Source organism: Daldinia childiae, assembly GCF_008694065.1.
Source record: "Daldinia childiae strain JS-1345 chromosome Unknown Scaffold39, whole genome shotgun sequence".
NCBI classification, from domain to species: Eukaryota; Fungi; Ascomycota; class Sordariomycetes; order Xylariales; family Hypoxylaceae; genus Daldinia; species Daldinia childiae.
In genome coordinates this window covers 26,908-47,773 of record NW_022984680.1, presented here as the reverse complement: position 1 = coordinate 47,773, position 20,866 = coordinate 26,908, and the positions used below count along the sequence as shown (strand labels likewise).

The following is a 20,866-nucleotide window of genomic DNA, read 5'->3' as shown; positions in this document are numbered from 1 at the left end:
CATTTTCATCCTAGTCGAGAAGGCTCTACTGTGCTGGCTGTCGTCTCCAGTACTGGAAGCCTGTCGTTCTTCAAGCTTTCTACTTTAGAAGAACATCCGGCTTCCTTAAAGGAAATCGTTACTCACAAGCCGCTTGGTGATGATGAGGGAGTTCTAGTCCTGTCATGTTCGTGGCATCCACATATTCCTGAGCTCCTAGCAATTACAACCTCCAACTACGAAGTCCATATCCTGCGTGTTACTGACTCATGGGATGTCTCTAAGACAAGCGATGGGCCTGTGATAACTCACACTCTTGAAGCGTGGACAGTGGCATTTTCATCGTTGACACTAGGCAAGCCTAGCTCGGATGCAGCAGGTTCTCCAGGGGAAAGCTCTGAGCAATTCGCAGTATTCTCAGGAGGTGACGATTCTAAACTCCTTACTACAAATTGTGCATATTATCCGGCTCGTATTGATACTGAAGAGAGCCTAGTCGAGACTTCATGCCCACCAATTGTGTTCAGGGGACACGAAGCAGAGGAGTAACTGCTATACTCACCCTAAATCTGCAAGTTTCATCGCACGATTCCGTGGTTGTCACTGGAAGCTACGACGACTACATTAGAGTATACGCGTTCGATGAGCAAAGAAAGGGGATGCTTCCTTACAGATCCAGGTTACTAGCAGAGCAAAATTTACAAGGAGGTGTATGGAGACTTAAACTGATAACATTAGAAAAAGCTACGGAGAGCACCAAGGGAGACAGCAAGCAGTGGAAAGTCTTTATTCTCGCCTCATGTATGCATGCGGGATCACGAGTACTTGAGATCTCAGGTGGTACAGAGGCTGAATTTTGTGAGATTAAAATACTCGGACGGTTTGAGGAGCACAAGAGCATGAACTACGGGAGCGATTTTCAGCCGGGTTCCGAAATGGGAAGCAGAAATCTCCGGTGTGTATCAACAAGTTTTTATGATAAGTTATTGTGTTTATGGGAATACTAATATTGATTTTGAGTGTTGAAATTATTTGACCTGACCTTGTAGCGATAAATATTTACTTAATGTTAATCGACTCTTAAGTTAGTAAATACTACCCGAGGTGCGAATAGGAATTAATGTTAGTTTAGTGATGTAATAGTTACAAGATATAGTCTCAACACCACTTTGGAATGTGACGGATGCGGGTTCTCGCGTTTCTGTTAGTTATTCCTTAGCAACGTGTTGCAGAGAATTACTATTTCCCAAGCTATATAATTATACACATATATTTGTACAATTGCTTTATTGTCAAATAAGTCGCCATAGTTCGATTTGTTGTTGGAACAAAATGAGAGTTACATATGCTTAACAGAATGAAGTAGATAAACGGATGTACATAGTAGACTGTGGTAGTAGACTGTGGAGTACAGCAGCCGCCATGGGGCGTCGTAGGTACAATTTTGGAATTGTTCTAGTGCTTCCAGAACAGCGGCTTTCATGGTGAACTAAACAGCTAATTGGCTATGCGGATAAGTACATAATAGTACATGATAGGTAACAAGCCTATGAAGGTGGGGTTGCTGTATGGCAGGGCAAGGCAGGTACGCCCTGATAACAATGGTTTAGTATATGCATTGTATATGGAAGCATGATTACATATATTGCGCAGAGAAGTAAAAGTGTACCTACCTACCTGAGCTTATGGATTAAAGGACTCAGGACTTTAAGGTGGACCCACCAATAGTCGCGTGAAGAAGGCACGCTGAAGCAACATTACCACATCACCTGTAAATTTCCGCCAGAAACACGAACCTCAATCACGGTACCTTAAGCTTAGCGCATAATTTATAGTCATCGTTCCACCTCCAATCCTGTCTCAAGCAAGAACATATCGAGAATTTAAAAAAAAAAAAAAATCGTCATCCTATCAATAAAGGTGCTCGTTACTGAATTGCCATTACTAATTCAGTATACCCTCACTACTTTTCCATCTTTCATTCTATCTCCGTAGTTAAGCAATCTTATCTAGATTTTGCCTGATGATTCACACCTAAAGCAAGGTTAACCTATAGCTCCCGACAGCTCGCGCCCACCCCCTCCAAGATCGTCGCCGACCGCGCATCTCCTAGTTCCCCCAACACGATGGCTACACATACTGCGATCAATGGTAATATGGGATCAGGCGGCGTAGGTTTTGGCGCCGACAATATGGAGGTCCTGCCGAAGATCCACAAGGCACTAGAGGTCATTCATAATCCTCACTCTCCCAACGATGCACGGCAAGAGGCTCAGATGTTCCTCGAAGACGTAAAGAATAATGGAAATGCCTCTTTTTACGGCTTTCATCTCTCCGTCGACAAGGCTCAGTCCCCCGTGGTGCGACATTATGCTCTATCACTCCTAGAGTATGTAATCAAACACAAATGGGCCGATTACACCGAAGATCAAGCTACCGATCTGCGTAACGGTGTCCTGGAGCTCTCACGAGGCATAACGAGAGATGACCCGGCTTACTTAAGAAACAAGATTGCTCTGCTATGGGTTGAGGTCGCAAAAAGGACCTGGGCTGGAGAGTGGATGGATATGGACGCACTGCTTTGCCAACTGTGGTCAGGCCCTGCGGTACATAAGGAGCTTGTCCTATGCATCTTAGAGATGCTATCCGATGATATTTTTAGTGGCGATGACACAGTAGTAGCAGTTCGCGAGGGCGTCCTCAGTAAGGCATCTGTTGAGATTTTCACACCCGCCGCGGTCCTAGTAGAGACATTCCCCAACCGGCAGGCAGGGCCGGATGTGAGATGTGGCAATGAAGGCTGGCTTGCAAGAATCACGGACCTATTAAGTCGTTGCTTAACGGAAGATATACAGAACGACTCGGAAATACGAAGCTGCGCAGTTCGTGCTCTCGGCGTACTCTACTCTCTGCTGCCTTGGGTCGTCCCCAATGCTGTCACTGCTACCCAGTGTGTACCGGTAATGTGTGAGGGACTTCGAGCAAACCACATTGAAGTCCAAAAGGTAAGCCGCAGCTCTACTAATATTATATGTATCCGTAACTAATCGTTAAAGGCATCCCTGGAAGCGCTACATTCCCTCTATTCAAGAACAAGCTTTGTCGACCAAGAGTTTATAGACCTCGTTGTCCCACTATATAGCAGCAAATATATCGATCTGTTCAGACAGCTTTTCCAGTGGTCGGTGGTTGATCCAGAGGATATTGATGATGATAAATACCAATTCTCTAAGAAGCTCTCTGAGGTAAGTTTGGCTGGAGGCCTACGTGTTATTGCCGCTAATAACATAAAGGTGATTTCGTTTCTAGGTACTTACATGGACCGACGTTTCAATGTTCTACCAAACGACCCAACCCGCATCGACTTCCAAGTATTCTTGCAACTTCTTCTGCTAGTTGCCCAGAGTCAGAGCCTGGTAGTCTCAATTCCTGTCCTTGTAACGTGGACTCGACTTCTTAATAACGAATCTCTCGGACGAAACATTGCAAGCCTTCCTTCCCTCATCGGCCCACTTTTAGAATGTTGTAGTTCGAGGCTTGTTCGATACGAAAGCTTGCCTGAAGATACGCAGGATCCTACGTTTCTATTCCTATTAGAAGACACGGACACAATCCCCGAGCGCCATGCTTTCCTGGGAAACTATAGACGCTATAGCTCAACAGTGATCGAGCTTATCGTTGAATTGCAGACGACTGATGCAATGCAACACATCTTGGGCCAAACGGATAATATATTAGAGCATCTTTATGATGAGGGACCGGCCTTTAATAGTATGTCTTGTTCGCGTTTGTGAAGATATCGGTCTAACTCTTAGCAGTGGCAAATTATACCAAGACATCTCCACAAGTCCTCCGGGTTGATGCTCAAGCGACAGTAATTGAGGCAGCTTTAAAGGGGTACGGAAGGTGGCGAGAATTTGTTGTTGCAGATGAGGTTAGTATGAACATGTTTAATTTGCATTTGACACCGAAATCTCTACTAATGTTTCATAGCAGCAAAATGCGGTAGAAGCAAGTTTAGAGTCCTGGTGTAATCGTCTGCTAGCGATGAACTTTGAGGTACGTACCCCTATTTTAGCATTCTGTAGATGTATACTTATTGCTATAGGACCCTCTTATCCGAAAACGAATTCTAGAGCTTCTTGTCGCTTTCTCCGTCAATGCACTTCATCGGAATGCAGGATTCATGCTAAAAGTCCTGGAACACATTCTTGTAACTTGGCCAGCTACGCACCCTGATTATCGAGTATATACGGATGCAATTAAAGAGTTGCAGACAGAGAGTATGGTTGAGCTTCAAAGACTTGCAGCTAAGATGCCCAACCATTTGCTGGTGAGAACACAATGCTATTTATTTAATACACCTAACCACCTGATACAGTTATATTAATGAGGATTCTAGGATGTTTATGACCAGATAGAAGCAAAGGTAAACGAGATGATCGCTTCGGGGACGCTAGATGAGAAGCGTCAAATTACGTATCAAACTTTTCTATTTACTATTGTGTAAGCTTCTAATTCTATGCCATATTAAAGACGTACTAACCAGTTTAGCCACCGCTCTACTCGGCTCGACCAGGCTACGAAGGCCCAGAAGCTACGAGGATTCATTGACCCTGTCGTGACTCAATGGCAAAATGATCGCCTCAAACAGGCGTTATCTTCATATGCGGGCTTTTGCGAACTCATGGCTCTTGACAAAGCACAAAACTATCTTGCACGGATGCAGATGCAAAATATCTCGGACTGGGGTTCAGTTGAACTCGATGCTGAGGGACAAGCACTACAAGCAGAGCTTGAAGAGCGACAAACCGTTAGGACATCTCGTATCTCATGTTAGAAATTATTTGCTAACGCAGCGTGCAGGTTCTCCCACTACGACCTACAAAGTCATTCCTGACTTGTTCCGCTGATAAGGTAGAGAAGGATAGCGACCCTTACCAAGTCTCATGTGCCTTATGGCAGGATGGGTTCCCGATTATCCTTCCCCAATTGCTTAATTTCCTGAAGTAAGAGCCCCACGACTTTCACTTGATGGCAAAAAGATTAACATTCATATGTAGCCATGCGCACGCTTCGCATACCCCTGACAATTGGACGGGATTACCACCCGAGATGAGATCGATCGTTGGTCGTGTCCTTACTGATAGATTCTGGCAAGCCGGTATTTCAGAAGGTAGTAAAGATGAATTTTATGCTCGCGTGCTTGAGAAGAAGCTCACACTAGAGGGGCTTGCCTCGACGATTCGAGGTTCTATACGCTTTGTGCGCGAATCATGCTACGCAATAATCTACTGCATGACACGCTTAGACGTGCAGTTCTACGGCTTTAACGAGCTGCCAGGACCCTTGGCTCATGCTCTCCTTGCCGATTCCTTCAGTCTTTCAGCCCACCAGTTAATCAATGTCCTTAATCTGGTTAGATATCTGGTGGACAACTGTCCGGTTCCCCTGCGAGAGCATTTCCTCCCTCCAATTCTAGCTGCGTGCTGTCAGCAGATGGATGCCAGGATCAACTCCGAGTGGATGAAGCTTGAGCATCAGCAGGCGGTAAAAACGGGAGGAGATGCTCTGACCGAAGAGATGAAGGCGGAAAGCATCCTAAGACAATTGACGAACGCAGCTGTAATGATGGTTGCGGACTTTTTAGACCCAGCCCGGACCAGTAAGTTTAACTCACCAGCGACCTATTTGTATGAAACATAGATTCTAACTTTGGGCCCAGACAGCAATGATGCAGGAAATCATCTTACGCTTCGAGAATTTTGCTTGGAGCATTCCTCTGTTGTAGAACCCCTCCTGATGTTCTGCACCCATGCCATAAGGTGGCATGATTCCCGGTGCTGTGGCATCATGCTGCGGGTTTTCCGCTCCATTATTCCGGACTTCACAACAGGCCTTCCACCCGCAGGCACAGCTGCCGCCATCCGCGAATACATATCGTCAGATGTTGTAAAAGCATGTATCACATCGATTCACGAACCGTATTTTGTTGACTTGCAAAAGGAATTTGCTTCTCTGATCGCCACGGTCCTAGTGACATATAACGACTTCACAAAAACAGCTAGGGATGTATTGCTCTCGCTTCCCAACGTGAAGCAGGCTGATGTCGACAGTGGGATAGAATATATGATGAGGAAGGAAACAAGCTCTCGTGGCCAACGAGCAGTCGTCCTTCAATTGCTAGGTGATATAAAGGGCGTGAGCGTTTCAGAGATGGGCAAGTTAAGCAAAAGCACTAGAATGCCTACTAAGACCCCTTCGGCAAAGAGGCCACCCCGCAGTAGAATGGCCCAGCAGTTCATGACTGTACCAAGCCACGATGCATCGAGACCAGGCGCCACAAGCAACGGTGGAGAGAATGGCAACGGAGACAACCTAGAAGGGCTAGCCAGCCTCTTCGACTCGTAGCGCGCATTGGGTAGCTAGTACTGTATTCAAAGACTAGACTAGCCGGTGGTCAACTTTTCCCCGTGTTTTTGTTGTATACTGAGATAGTATGCTCATTGACACTGATACACCAACAAAGATAAATTCGTAAGAGGTGGAGGCGGGTGATGTTGGTGCATTGGTCACTATCAGAGCCAGGACGGCGCCGGTGACAAGGTCAGACAGTCAGACCAGTTTGCCAGAACCTTACTTTGGACCGTTGACGCTGACATACCGTGGCAGGGTCTCTTTCCTGGATCCGGACACTCATGGGCCGAATGTAGATATAGTTGATATGTTACTAAACTCTGGCCGTACCTTAGTTAGGTAGCATTTGCAGGCGTCTAAACTTAGCAATAAACATGAAAAAAAGAATTCATTTATGAATAGTTAAGGAGAGATAGAACATAGTGCTTAGCAAGTTTAATAGTAGGTGATAATGCTTTAGGCATATTAAAATTATTTAGTAATTATAGTTGCGTTGCCTTTTAACCTTAAGTACCTAAGTTATTTAATATTAATACACGTTTTGTTAGGTTATCCTTCTATAGCTGTCTTTTTTACAAGACATACGATATGGATCATAAGGTACCTCCTACCTATGTATAAAAGCTTTAACGAAATTACATTAAGAGTGAACTAAAAGGTCCCTGTTTAAGAAACTTTCAAGTTTAGTCTTTTGACAACTATATTTTTAAACCTAGTGTTGAGTAACTAAAATATATGACGAAGGGGGGTTAAGGGGTTGCAATGGGTATTCTTAGATATTTACTCGGAAGTTCTCTGTATGCCGAGCAAGAGAGGCCATGCTCGAAATTAGAACATCTGATCAGTATTCTTCATGTGTAAAAACTTATAATCATGTAGTAAGATTCAACCTGACGGTCGAGTCAGGTGGTGTTATGCCCGAGTTTACGAGGGATATTGTCTTAGGGTCTGGTTTACGAAGTAGGAAGTTCGTCTGTGCGCGAATTTTAGGCATTTTTATTGGGTGCATCCCTAAAATAAGTGGAATTTTCCAAAGTCCCCACTTTCATCTTTTTCTTAAAATACGTATCTTTTTGCTTCCGAATCCCTGGGTGCCGAGCCCTTCTTTTGGGTGCCGAGTCCACCTTTTGGGTGGGTGAGGGTATTGAGGGTGAGGGTATTGAGGGTGAGGGTTTCGAGGGTGTTATAGGTAAGGGCTTCGGGCCCTTTTCCTGGGTGCTGAGGGTGCCGAGCCCTTTTCCTGGGTGACAAGTTCTCCTTTTGGGTGCCGAGCCGTGGGTGAGGGTATCGAGGGTGAGGATATCGAGGTCAGGGTGCCGAGCCCTTCTCTTGGGTGTCGAGTCTTCCTTTTGGGTGGGTGAGGGTATTAAGGGTGAGGGTATTAAGGGTGAGGGTATCGAGGGTGAGGGTATCGAGGGTGAGGGTATCAAGGTCAGGGTATCGAGGTCAGGGTGCCGAGTCCTCTTTCAAAATATTCAATATATTTAACTATAACCTCTGTAAACTCGGGCTATTGTGGCAGCCCTCTGGGGTGCCCTCCAGTGAAGTTGATATCTTACTAAGCTGGCAACATTGGTCTAAGATGATGGATAATGGTAAATTAAATTATAGATGTACTAACCCATAATGCCAAGTCTTAGCCCCGCAGTTTAATTGTGATAACCGTTAGATTTAATACACAAGCTGCATAGATAACAGAACAATCATCCTTGGATATGAGTTCATAAACCTAAAAATGGCTTGTGCCCGACGCGGGGAATTCGTAAATGACCCATGGCGAAAATGGAAAATACCTTAGCTTGAATTTATACCCTTCCCTTTTTTTGTTTCCCTATTCATCCACTAAACCCACCAACCCGCCAACCCATTTTATTGTTACAAGCACGTCTGATCGGCGGTTCAACTCGGTTTACTCTTCACATTACGGGGTTCCCCAGCCACAAACACGAACTCCTAGGTTCGGTTATGATTCCACATCATAGACCCGTTGGCTATTTATCATTTGTTCATTTGTTGTTTTATTCTATCAGTATTCATTGCGCGCTTTAAGATTCGTCCCGCTTCGTGACGCGATGCCGGACATGTTGATGGGGTTCTGATCTTCAATATGGCCGACTCCGAAGACAGTTTCTCGATAGAGAGCGAGGAACAATTATGGACTGGTTCGTCTTGACTACTCCTACGCCAAATCCTCTTATTCAAAAAAGGAGAAGATACTTGGTTACCTCATCTTTTCTAAACTCAGCTAATATTATTTCTATAGAGCTGAGTAAAGCTGTCGCTACTAATTGTCCTGCCGAAGCCCACGAAACTATCGATGATGCCTTGCGATCGTGGCTATATCTCGCGTCGCGATGCCGAGACGAATTTTCCCAGTCCGAAGATGACGTAGTCAATTGCTCGCAAATACTCCTCCATGGAAACCTCTTCTATATCAACCCGGACTACGTGCGCACGCAAATTATTTATAGTTTACTACAAGAAGATGAACCCGGACCCCTATATGTCATCGCTAATTTCCTCCTGCTGGATGGTCGAGCAGATGAAGCAACATTCAAAAGGATGATTGAGGAGAGTTGTTTTCACCGTCTACTCGAACTGATCAACGGGCGAAAAGACACCGATCCGGGTTTACATCGACTGCTATTAGATTTGATGTACGAGATGTCGCGAATTGAACAGCTTCGCGTCGAGGATCTGCTCCACGTTGACGACGGATTTGTTACCTACCTATTCGAACTTATTGAGGACTTTTCTGATGATGCACACGATCCATATCACTATCCTATCATCCGTGTCCTAGTAGGTTGAAAACTACTCATGAAATGTACTTCATATGCTAACTCGTCGCTAGCTTGTCCTCAACGAGCAATACATGGTCGCATCCACGGCCGCGATGAATGACCCTACGCTGACTGCGCCGCTGACAAACAAAGTCGTTAAGTGCCTTAGCTTATACGGTCCGAATTATAGGACATTCGGCGAAAATATTATACTACTTCTCAATCGCGAAACCGAAACGTCTTTACAGCTTCTCATATTGAAGCTCTTATACTTACTCTTCACCACCAAAGCCACATATGAATATTTCTACACTAATGACTTGCGAGTGCTTCTTGATGTCATCATCCGCAACCTTCTCGACCTTCCAGAAGAATTGATGGCTTTACGACATACGTACCTTCGTGTGATGTACCCCTTGCTTGCGCATACACAGCTTAACCAGCCGCCTCATTACAAGAAGGACGAGGTGCAAAAACTACTCAGAATACTAGCCGGATCGGGAAATACCCACTTCGCTCCAGCGGACGAGACAACTCTGAGGCTTGTAGACCGCGTATCTAAAGTCAAGTGGCTTTCTGATGAGGGCACCGGCGCTGGAGAGATCGCGCGTAAATTACTTGGCATTAGCCTCTCGCATGCGGAAACCGCCAGCAACGTTAGCGTCGTGCATGTGGCGGCGGTTATGGAGAAGCCGGGCGTTCAGACACCGAGCCGAAAAGCCGAGGCCGAAGCCGTAGCTAAAGATGAGGCTGAAGCTGAAAGCAAGACTAGAATTGACAATGGAGTAGAAGTCAAGAACGAAGTACCCCGTCCAAGCTCCAGTCGCGGGGAAGCTAGAACGAAGGAGACATCAAAGCCAAGTAGGCCGAAGAAACCACTACCTGAAGTACCGAAGCACCGACACGGAGTACCGTATGTTTCTATGGGGCATGAAAATAACACTAGGAGTGTTAAGAAAGCACCACCCAAGGCGCCGCCGCCAAGACGGAGGGGAAGAATTAAGCATACTACAACTACGGAGACGGTGAGGTCTATATCAGAGCTGGTTTGAGGTTTAGGAGCTTTCTAAGAGCAAGGATGTAATTTGATTAATTAGGGGCGGGACACTCCATCGGTGGAGATTAGACCCAGTGTCGTGTGGGAACGACCAGCAGAGAATGGCATTTTTGACATGGGAAATGGCGTACCGAGTAAGCCGATGCTTGAGAATCGATATCCCAGAGATAGCATTTGCATAGGCGAGGCGTTTAGGAAAGGGAGGACGGGGAGAGGTTTTACTTTCTTGGAGTCAAACAAGGAATAACCAAATGACACCTGCGCCCTATAGTCCGTAAGAAATAGTTAATGTTCATGATAATTTTAGTATTCAAAACCAAATGCGAGTTTCTAAGGGCGAGCTGTGATAGATTGATGAGAATGATCCTTTAATATAAGTCTCCCGAATCTCGATGCGGAACTCAGTATAGTGTTGTAGACTTGTCTTATTTTAATATATGTATGCAGGTACAACGTAGTAGTACAGCATGGTGAAGAGTGATTATACACATGGTCGTAAGCTCATAATGGTAATGAGGGACGTAGGTGGCTTGTACCTTTTGTTGAAGGTATAAATAATAGAGGGTATCTGGGGGCAGTATGGGGTTATGGACAACTATTCTTGCATTTACTTATATAACTCCGAGCCAATGATGGTCCTATCAAATATCCATATATATGCAGAGTAGGGTGTGCTGTTCTATTGGACAGGATTCAATAATTCTGATAGACGGAAACGTGCGGAACCTTGGATTCACATGTAATGGATAGCTACATTATTTAAGTGCGCATATGAGGTAGGATAGGTAGGTATACAAAACTTGGTTTGTATGGAAACCTACGTTGGGTAGTGTATTAATCTTGATATGAGATCTGATGTGTGAGACTTAGTTACCTAAAGAATCAATAATACATTAGGAGCCATGGACATGCGGATATTTCCGTATACGCCCCGACGGATAGGCTACGTCATAGTATTGTCTGACAAAGACTCGTGCAAGAACTCCAAACCCCGCCAATCCGACTAGGTATGTTAGGTAGTGGGCCGACTTTGCCGGACCCTTGCTAGCTCGAAATACCGAATGCGGATAGTACGAACCGACAGCTAGTAAACGTATGAAGATTTACGTATGGCAGCGGCCAACGGTACATGCGTAAAGGTAGATCCTAGTTAAGCTAAACTATTTTGGGCCTGTTTGTGAAGAGAATCGGGCATGGCAAAGCTGGGGGGGAAGTCGCAAAGGTGACGACAACCACATCATCGTCACTGCGCATCCCACCAAGCTATTCTCTTTTTTTCCCCTTCTTCTTTTTTCTATGTCTAGTGGCCCGACCCTTTTTTCTCGTCGATAACCCGTTGCTCCAGAATTTTACTACGAATTCCACTTCAATCGCAAGACTATTTATTAGCCCCGTAAGTATGAATTACCCTTACTTTATACTAGAGCCCAATTGAGCTGCCGCCCAACCCTCGACGATAAGGAATCCTGAATCGTATACATCGACCTAATTTGTAACGGTCCTTTGAACTTATCACCTAGAACTGGTCACTTTTGATATTTCGACTTAAACATTGGGATATTCCTGATTGTTCCAGCATAGAACAATGCCCAACGAAGCAACTTACTACGTGTACATTATTTCTTTAGGCTAACTTGCTGGTTGTTATTTAGGATTAAAACATTGTTTTAACAAAATTCAAAGACACCATTCGTTACCACAATCTGTAGCCATCTCAAACCCTATGCACCTCGCTACTACATATCCACGCTACTATCCACGAATTTACGTTGTCAGTCGGTGCTACTTCTTCGCGCGTTCTAAAAAGATTCGAAAGTTCTAGCCAAGGTACGCACGCTAGTGAGACTTTATAAGAGACTGAGACCGCTTAAGCCTACGGACTTGCCGCCCTCTATTCATTAGTCTCAAACCTTCTCGGTTGTATCCTCTAACCGGCAATATATCTAGAGTTACGTCAACGCTTTCATGTCCGCCAAGCCTTTACTACCTCTCGCTCCGCCCACCATCGACTCCAATATGATGAACCAGGCCACCACCACCACTCTAGATCCCGTAGCATTCCCTACAAACGGTAACGCAGGTGGCTACTCGAGGCCCAATTCCGGTGGCTACTTTCCGTATCACCAGCCACAAAGACCAGTAGATAACGAAACTCTGTCCAACACGCTAGCCAATTCTCATATTACACCACCCCAGAACGAGAATTACCAAACTGCGAATCGTCAGACCAAGTTTACCGAAGAGTGGGATGCGAGTGTGAGAGGTGACTCAGTCGTCGACGGTCCAACATCCCAGCAGAGCAATTACCAGCATTCCAACATGCAACGCTCGAACTCGATATCCTCACGACCCGAAATCCTGAATACCGGCGATGGCGCAAGCACTCACGCCATATCCCTATCGAGAGGAAATACCCTAAAAAAGAAGAGTTCTCTTCGTAGGAGTGGTAGTCTCAAGCGCAGCAGCAGTCGCAGGAGCATGAATGCCGGCAGCGTGAGGAGCCTCGCTTTACAAAGTTCTCACGATTCAGACGAGGTCCACAGTGCATTCTATTGCCCTGTACCGACTTCGGGTAGCCCGACGGAAATACTGGCCGAGAGATTTCAGTGTAGGTTGAGACGTCTTCCGTGACTCGTCCGTCTCGTATGTGTTTCGTTGCCGCTGACGTTAATGTGTAGCTTGGAGGAAGATTCTCAAGGATCTCATCGCATACTTTAGGGAAATACAATCGCACTACGAGCACCGATCCAAGTCGCTTCTTAAGCTTGCTAATGTACTTAACAATACGGCAACGCCGCCCGGCTTCCTTTCGTCTGGTGGCCTGGATGATGCGCTCCAAATCTTGAGGGACCATCACAAAAACATGATTACAGAGGCTAGCAAAGCCAAGGAGATTGAACAAGATGTCATTCTAGCGCTGACCGGTCTTAGAAGCGATCTTAATCAGAAGATAAAGGAGATAAGGGGCCTTTCGAGCGACTTTAAGAATTCGGTCGAGAAGGAAATGGACAGTACCAGAAGGGCTGTCAACGCGTTGCAAGAAGTCCTAGGACAGAGCGAGTTAGATTCCTCTGCGACTACGGGGAAGCAAGATCCATATCTCTTGCGACTTGCGGTAGATCGCCAGCTCGAAAGGCAACTCGACGAAGAGAACTATTTGCACAAGGTAAAATAATTCCCAATACACATAACTAGGTAAAATCAAAGTCTCACAGAAGTACAGGCATACTTGAACCTCGAGTCGTCAGGTAGAGAGCTTGAATCGATTGTCGTTGGCGAGATCCAGAAATCGTACAACGCGTATGTAGGTATTATCAAGCGGGAAGCGGACGCTGCGTACAACGCCATCGACGAGCTCCGCGCCGGCCCCATTACGATGCCTAAGGACCACGAGTGGATCACTTTCATTCAGAGAGACTCGCAGTTCGTCGATCCCGACGTGCCCCTAAGATCGGCTGAGCATATCCATTACCCAGGCCGAGATCATTTTGCTTGTCAAGAGATCCGTGCAGGTCTACTTGAGCGGAAGAGCAAATACTTGAAGAGTTATACGGCTGGATGGTGAGATGTTCCTTTTTTGAAATCATAAACTGCGAGTAAGCTAACATAAAGGGGTAGGTACGTATTATCTCCAACTCATCTGCATGAATTCAAATCTGCAGACAAGACTCAAGCGCCTGTCATGTCTCTGTATCTTCCCGAGCAGAAGCTGGGTTCTCACTCCACAGAAGGTGGTTCTTCCAACAAGTTCATCCTCAAGGGGCGACAGACTGGGGCTATGCACCGCGGTCATACTTGGGTCTTCCGTGCCGAAAGCCACGATACTATGATGGCTTGGTATGAGGATATTAAAGCTCTTACGGAGAAGTCTCCCGAGGAGCTTAGCAACTTTGTCCGAGGTCACTCTCGCGCGTATTCGCGGACTTCGCAGCGTACTACGAGTTCGGATGGTATGGTGGACGATGAGGACGACGAGCCGTTTTCAGTCGACCCCGCTGTCGCGAGCCCAAGTTCTCGACAGGACTCTATGCAAAATAGGCCTGAGCCAGGAGGTCGGTTCCCATCCGACATACAAGTCAACGCACAGAGGGGCTTACAAGTACCGCGCTCTCCTAGCAGCGTCGGTTCAGGGCTTGTAGGGAACGAATACGCACTTAGCGGTGCCAACGGGGGCATCAACCAAGATCGAGACGTAATCGCAGCCGCGGGCGCATTACCCGGCAGCGGCATGGGCGAGTCTTATCCTACAAACCGAGCATCGCAGATAGTTGGACAGTCCTACGGGAACACTCCAAGCGTGAGATTGGATCAAGCGCACAGCCAAGCAGTAATTATTGACCATGAGGCGCGAGCAGATGGCGTAAATCCTTATAACGGAGAACCTATCCAGCACCAGCAGCAGCAGATGGGACTGCCTGGCCGGCCTGTCATTGTCCCCGGCCCAGCGTCTAATAGCACGACGCAGACACTAGAAACTACTACCAGCCAAGATTCGGGCAACCCCGGCGCATACGAGATGGCTACCGACGTGCAGCAGAAATATATGCCGGGTGCAGGGGCGGCATATAGTATACCAAGCAAAGAGCAGCCGCAAATGGTCGGCGCGGGGAACGGGTTCGCGAAGCCATTGCCAAATCCGGCTACAGGTATGCCGTTTTCAGGGCAGGATGGACAGCCGAGGCCGTACAATGGTAGGACGAGTAGTAACCCTCATGTCCCTGGCGAGTACCCACGGGGTACGCCGGCGAGTACACCGGGTGCGTATTAAATACTCGGAAGGATTTGATTAGCGGCTTGGGCAGAGCGAATATCATGTTGCGGTAGTGAATTGGAGGTTCCGCGCTATATGACTTCAGGTTCCTTCCTGGATCTTTTGGACAGGGCGAGAGGGTGCTACTTTTTGCTTATGCTTGATAGAAAGAAGACGATCGAACTGTCTTTATAAGCGATGGATGCTGGGGGTATACCTTTTCCTTTTCCTTTTCTTTTCCGCGCGGCGTTGGTTTCTCTCATTTTTTTGTATACCAGAGCTAGCCGAGGTTACAAAAAGGGGGCGGGGCGGCGGCCGGTTGAATCCATGTTTTAGCTTATTTTTTTTTCCTTACGATGGGATACTTTGGGCAGGGGGGTAGATAGATACCCTGCTCGTACGAGTTGCGGGATGCAATGGGACTTGAAGCTGTGATGTGCGGGTAGGTTGGGTTAGGTTGGATATGAATATTGAATATTGATATAAGTATGGGTATGGATAGGGGTGGTTACGAGTAGGGGTATGGGTATGGGTATACGCAATAAGAAACATGCTTTTTTTTCCCGGATGATTTAGACCGAGTGTGGTATTATATTGTTTGAGTGTTTGTGTGACTAGTGGCTTGGTAGTTGTTGTGATGGCAAATTTGAGAAGCTTCTAAGAGAGATATGTTAAGTTACGGGATACGTCTCATGGCCTGCGTATCTAAGTCAGGCCTGGGAGAATATTGGATCGAAAATATATCACGACGAACCTTCTATCCGATATAAAAAGCCAATGCTACCACGGCCAGCCTCAAGGCCAGGCCAGCTCTTGCGTTTGACATAAAAACCGATATGGTCACTCGCCATCTATAGACTTGTACTAAAATATTATAGTTCCAAACTGGTAAATTGAAGCTATCATGATCTATCCTAGCCATATATGCTTAATCTCCCCTAGAACTACAACATATATCTATCTACGTCTATGTCTTCGTATTAGGTACCTACTCATGTCTTTAAGCCCCCTTTCCTCCCTCCCCTCACTCCCATCAAACTCGTCGTTGTTCGAATAGAGAACCACCTACTCCTTACTTAGTACCTAAGGTTAGGCACTTGAAATAGTTCGAATTCGATGTATATGCCCAAGTAACTAACCTAGCTGATAGTTATCTTGAGATTATGAAGTAGGTTAGAGCTTTCATAGTTTAACACTTTACAATTTATTCGTTCGAGCAACCAATCAATAATACCAACTAATAGAATAATACACAGTAATAGAAATCCAACCTCGTTCACGTAATACATATACCTACCTAGGTAAACACCTGTATGTTTACAGCCAACCGTTAGATATCCCAGCTAGACCAGTAGAACTTTTCATTCATTCTTTCATTTGTTCGTTCGTTCATTTGTTTATTTACCTTAGGATACCTAGGTATATACCTCCCACCCATATGCAAGCAAGTGCGGGAAAAAGTAAAAAAAAAAAAGGACAGGACATTTTTTAAAATTAATCAGAACTTTCCTCGTAACGCCATTCCCGTACCGCGTGAGAACATTTGAATGAGAGCGGGCCCACCACTACTACTACCACCACGGGTCCGCCAGGAGAAGAAAATCGAAGAAAGGGGGTGGGTATATCTATCTCGCTCCCAGCTTTTAGTATCGACTTCCTCCTCCTCCTCCTCCTCGGCTGAAACCGCCCCGTCCCCTACCACCGCCATTGCCGCCAAAGCCACCACCACCACTGCCGCCTCGGCTGAATCCACCGCTACCTCCACGACCACCACCGCCTCCCCGGCCGCCGCCGAAGCCACCGCCTCCAAAGCCACCACGACCACCTCTCGACGGGCCCCCTCTTCCGCCACCAAATCCACCCCGTCCACCGCCTCTTATCGGGCCACCACGTCCGCCACCGAACCCGCCACGACCGCCTCCGCGGCTAGGCTTCTTGACCTTGGGCGCGCCAGGCGGGGGCTTAGGCCTAGGGAGGAACTTCTCCAGGGGGAGGAGCTTCTCGGAGCCGATGAAGAACTTGTCGCCGGGCTTGAAGGAGGTAGCCTGGATGCCCTCGGTGGGCTTGATGGTGAAGTAGACCTGGTTGATGGGGCCGAGGACCTCGTCGACCTTGCCGACGGCGGTCTTGTTCTCGAGGAAGATCTGCGCGTTGAAGTGCGGCACCTTGGGGTTGATGCTCTCGCATACCATTTCCCCCTCGCACGCGTGCAGGAAGCTGCCCATCTCTAGGATCTGGTCCGGCGGGCCGAAGTCTCGCTGTCCGAAGCCGCCGCGGCCTATTTATTTCAAAAAGGGGAATTCGTTAGCTTATAATTGAAGCTATACGAGTGAAGATAAGAATGAAGAGTAACACGTACCGCCTCGACCACCTCCTCCGCGACCTCCACCGAAACCACCTCCGAAGCCGCCCCGTCCGCGCGGCGCTCCTCTCGACATAGTGACGTGTGGCTACGAGGTCAATTGGCCTCTGCGGGCTATGTAGCTTTTTTTTCGGGGTTGATTGACGATCGCGTTTTCGCGAATTGGCAAATTTGTCGAAAAGTTCAAGGTTTTTTTGATTGAAGCTTCAAAACCTCGAATAATAATTTTGCTGGAGCTAAAGTTCCTACCTGCACTTTTTTTTCTCGGGCGGAAAAACGTGCCCGGATGGATAAAGGTGTTATCGATAGTGGCTGATAAGAATTGTTACCTGGATTAGGTAATTAGGTAGCACCCACCCTTTTAGCTGAGCTTCAATTTGGTTCAATTTGGTATGTAGTACATTTTACTTACACCATCACAGATAATGTAATTCGTACATTTGCAGACTCACACAGACAGACGGTCTAGACTAGATTGCTTGTCAAACACCGTCCTCCTCTAATTTTGCTCGAAACGGCTTGTTTCCAATATCAAGCCAATAGGAGCGGGGGTGAAAACTACTCAAACCTGCTAAACCTGTCCTTGTCCTACAGCAACGAGGGGAATCCCTTCAAGAATAACACGCCCGATTTTAGTACTGAGCTGATTATCGTTCTGGTTTGTTATCTACGGGGGCTATGTCAAAAGATTTGTTGTGCTTCCTCATCGGACCGTATTATCAAGCTTTTTGACGAATAATTATGTCTAACCCAATCTTGCAGAAGCAACCCGGAGGCCTTATCCGGCGTAACTCAAGTTGTGTTACTCAACTAACAACTTTTAGATGCACAGAAACACAGAGATGTCTTTAAATTATAAAATCTTGAAACTAACCGGTTCCTTCACGGGGTATTTGTGACCCACGAGATAGACCCTCGATGCGAGCCATTGCTAACAGTCTCCTGACTGGTCCATTGCTGTGTTACTTCGGGATTTGACCAACTAGAAGGCCATTGACACCACAGCCTAGGGTTATATCAAAGGACAAGTAGATTTGTCATCCTGTAATAATCATAGCTCAGCATTGTGTCAAACAAAACAAGACGCAAAAGCCATTGTAACCACGATCTATGTTCTTACCCGTAAGCTTTTGCTGGTGACATTAGTTAACTGACTCTGACTTTGAATGAGCAACTGGCAATACCTATATCAAGAGGTAGCTAGTAAAAACCGGCTATACTTAGTATCACAAGAGCTGTTTGACTTCAGATGATGTTAGCTGTCAGGTTGTCAACTCGAAGAAATCCGACTAAATCGTATATCGTCATCAGTAATCACCCTAAATCTTCCTATGATGGAATCAGTCGAGATCGTCGGCGCTCTCATGAAATCGCCATGACGTCGTGGAACAATCTGAGGATGCGGGATGGAATTTGGGATTTGCCAAGTCACGTTGCCATTCCTTTCTGCAAGTGCAAAGCCGGAAAAGTGGAAATCTCATATGTACGTGCGAGTCGAGTCGAGATCGGCCCCCAACGTAGGTGTCCCTGTCCCTGGTGTCGTGCTAGGATAGTGGTCTTAGCATCATGGTAAGCCGGGATGAGCTGTGGAACGAGCCTTGTATTGCTATAGCGAGAACGCATATGGATTATTATGGTCTGTGCATAAGGCGATACATATTCTCCCTCTAGGTACGTTAGGGCAAAACTTGGCGGACTGCTAGCCTTATTACAGGAGGACTGACAAGATAGCTAGATAGCCTATTGATCTAGTATAACGTCTACCGTTTAGGATCCTATAGGCCTAAACCAGGACGACTTTCCCAGGATAATTATAAAGAACATGGCCTTAACATTACATTGTCTAGGTATATCGCCGATTGTTGGGGTGTTGGTTATAGACCTGTATAATCTAAGTTATACATAGTAAAAGCAATCTGACAACATTTGCATAGGCTATAAAACCCTCGCAAGTCTGAACCAATATTAGAAAATTAGGCGGGTCGCAGGTATTCCTAAGGATTGCATGGCGGTTTGTGTTATGTAGATAGGGTCTGTTTGTCAATTGGACAGCGCACGTCGGCTTTAGAACCCCTATTTTTTCAAAAGCCGACTTGTAAAGTTCAAACTGTCTTGGCTCCGACAGATGCCTCGCATTTAATTGAGTAATTCCGTCGAATACGGTAATAAGCATAAGGCTGGCCTTTCTAAGACACGACCAGCTTATCGGGAGCTACCGTACCTTTAGCAAGGTTGGTCTAAAGATTGATTATCTTTTTTTTTTCTCGGCGTTCTTCAGTAGGCTTGGCACATGTAATCCTTAATTTGATGTTCTAGACCGGCATCTGATCTGGCGTCAGATGCTTATGAGTCCATTTCGGCAGGACTGTCCATGTGCGGCACAGAAGCTTCTACTTCAACACGAGTGAGGTGGCCGAATCGTATTTTTCGCTTTCCTACTCCCCCATGCACAAAAGCTGACGAGATAAATTATGCGGCCGCACGTGTCAATGCTTGCGGGATTGCGGTCAAAGTGTCCGTCGATGCGGTCGAAGCTAACATAGCCCCCCATCGCGCTTTAGGCATCGACATTGTTGGAAGAGGCTTTAATCCGCGATCAACACCGCTTGCTCCTTTTAATTGCTGATCAGAGCCGATCACAGTGGCAGGATGTAAAGATTAAACAGCGCGGTCTAGAAACTCAAATTAAAAAAAAAAACTAGTATATTAATAGTGATTTTCTTAGAGGATGAATTAGTTATTCTAGTAAGTCTAGCTTGAAGTTAGAATAAATTAGTTACATCGTAGCTCGCATATTGGGGTCGTTCCTGATATGTGGTATCCGAGCAAACCCGGATATTTGCTCTAAATTGTACCAAGCGTCGTGCAGCTGAATCGACAAATGCGGATGGTCGTCAGACCCTAGTGTAACTCACCCTAGTAGATATGCGTGTGTCGAGGTGCTATGCAGTCAGAATCGTGTTCGCCTTGTTCAATGTGATTTATTAATGGTCAATTGGGGGGGTTTGAAGACAGATGATAGGCTATAGCTATACGAACTGCTGAAATAAATCGAACTATTCTCAAGCCGGTGATTCTTTAGGATGTGGTCTGGACGTGGTGGTCTAGACTGGGATGATAAATGGTAGTATTCATGAAGACAAATATGAGAATGAGAATGAGGATGAGGATGCTGAATAATTGTATGACTGTATACGAAATCGTAGTAACGCCCGTAGATCTGGTATCAGTGGAATTATATGTGCCGTGTGTCCACGCAGAGATCGGCATAAGTTAGATGGAGAAATAGAATGGGATTTTCAGATTACATAACGTTAAGATAATAAAGATATACATTTACAACGTAGCAGCAATAACCCTGTACCCATGTATATAACAGGGTCCATGTAATAGTACCATACCAGGTTTTGGTGGATCGAATAAACCGTTATTTTACCGTTATTTCACCATTTGCATATTTAAACGTTTGAAAATCGAGACTTAAGTGAACGACGAATAAGATTTTATATCTATTGAAG

At 46.1% G+C, this 20,866-nt stretch overlaps 3 protein-coding genes across 4 annotated transcripts; 2 read left to right on the top strand and 1 right to left on the bottom strand.

The window, feature by feature from the left end:
- Window positions 1-2,105: 2,105 nt before the first annotated feature.
- GL218_09556 (uncharacterized protein) lies at window positions 2,106-6,390 on the top strand (the record flags this gene model as incomplete). Its single annotated transcript, XM_033586389.1, has 5 exons — window positions 2,106-2,929; window positions 4,534-4,792; window positions 4,846-4,988; window positions 5,043-5,644; window positions 5,705-6,390. 5 exons carry the CDS (start codon window positions 2,106-2,108, stop codon window positions 6,388-6,390), a joined length of 2,514 nt encoding a protein of 837 aa, XP_033435987.1.
- A 2,661-nt stretch (window positions 6,391-9,051) lies between these two features.
- GL218_09555 lies at window positions 9,052-15,004 on the top strand (the record flags this gene model as incomplete). Of its 2 annotated transcripts, XM_033586388.1 has the most annotated exons (6): window positions 9,052-9,198; window positions 9,251-9,913; window positions 12,184-12,844; window positions 12,915-13,402; window positions 13,460-13,797; window positions 13,855-15,004. In XM_033586388.1, 6 exons carry the CDS (start codon window positions 9,052-9,054, stop codon window positions 15,002-15,004), a joined length of 3,447 nt encoding a protein of 1,148 aa, XP_033435983.1. The 2 variants fall into 2 exon arrangements, with proteins under 2 accessions (XP_033435983.1, XP_033435984.1); XM_033586387.1 differs by lacking the exons at window positions 9,052-9,198; window positions 9,251-9,913; window positions 12,184-12,844; window positions 12,915-13,402; window positions 13,460-13,797 and having other exon boundaries at window positions 14,063-15,004.
- Window positions 15,005-16,629: 1,625 nt separating this feature from the next.
- On the bottom strand, window positions 16,630-17,424 carry GL218_09554 (H/ACA ribonucleoprotein complex subunit 1; the record flags this gene model as incomplete). Its single annotated transcript, XM_033586386.1, has 2 exons — window positions 16,630-17,264; window positions 17,346-17,424. The coding sequence occupies 2 exons, from the start codon at window positions 17,422-17,424 to the stop codon at window positions 16,630-16,632; spliced, it is 714 nt and encodes a 237-aa protein (XP_033435985.1).
- Between the last annotated feature and the right edge of the window lie 3,442 nt (window positions 17,425-20,866).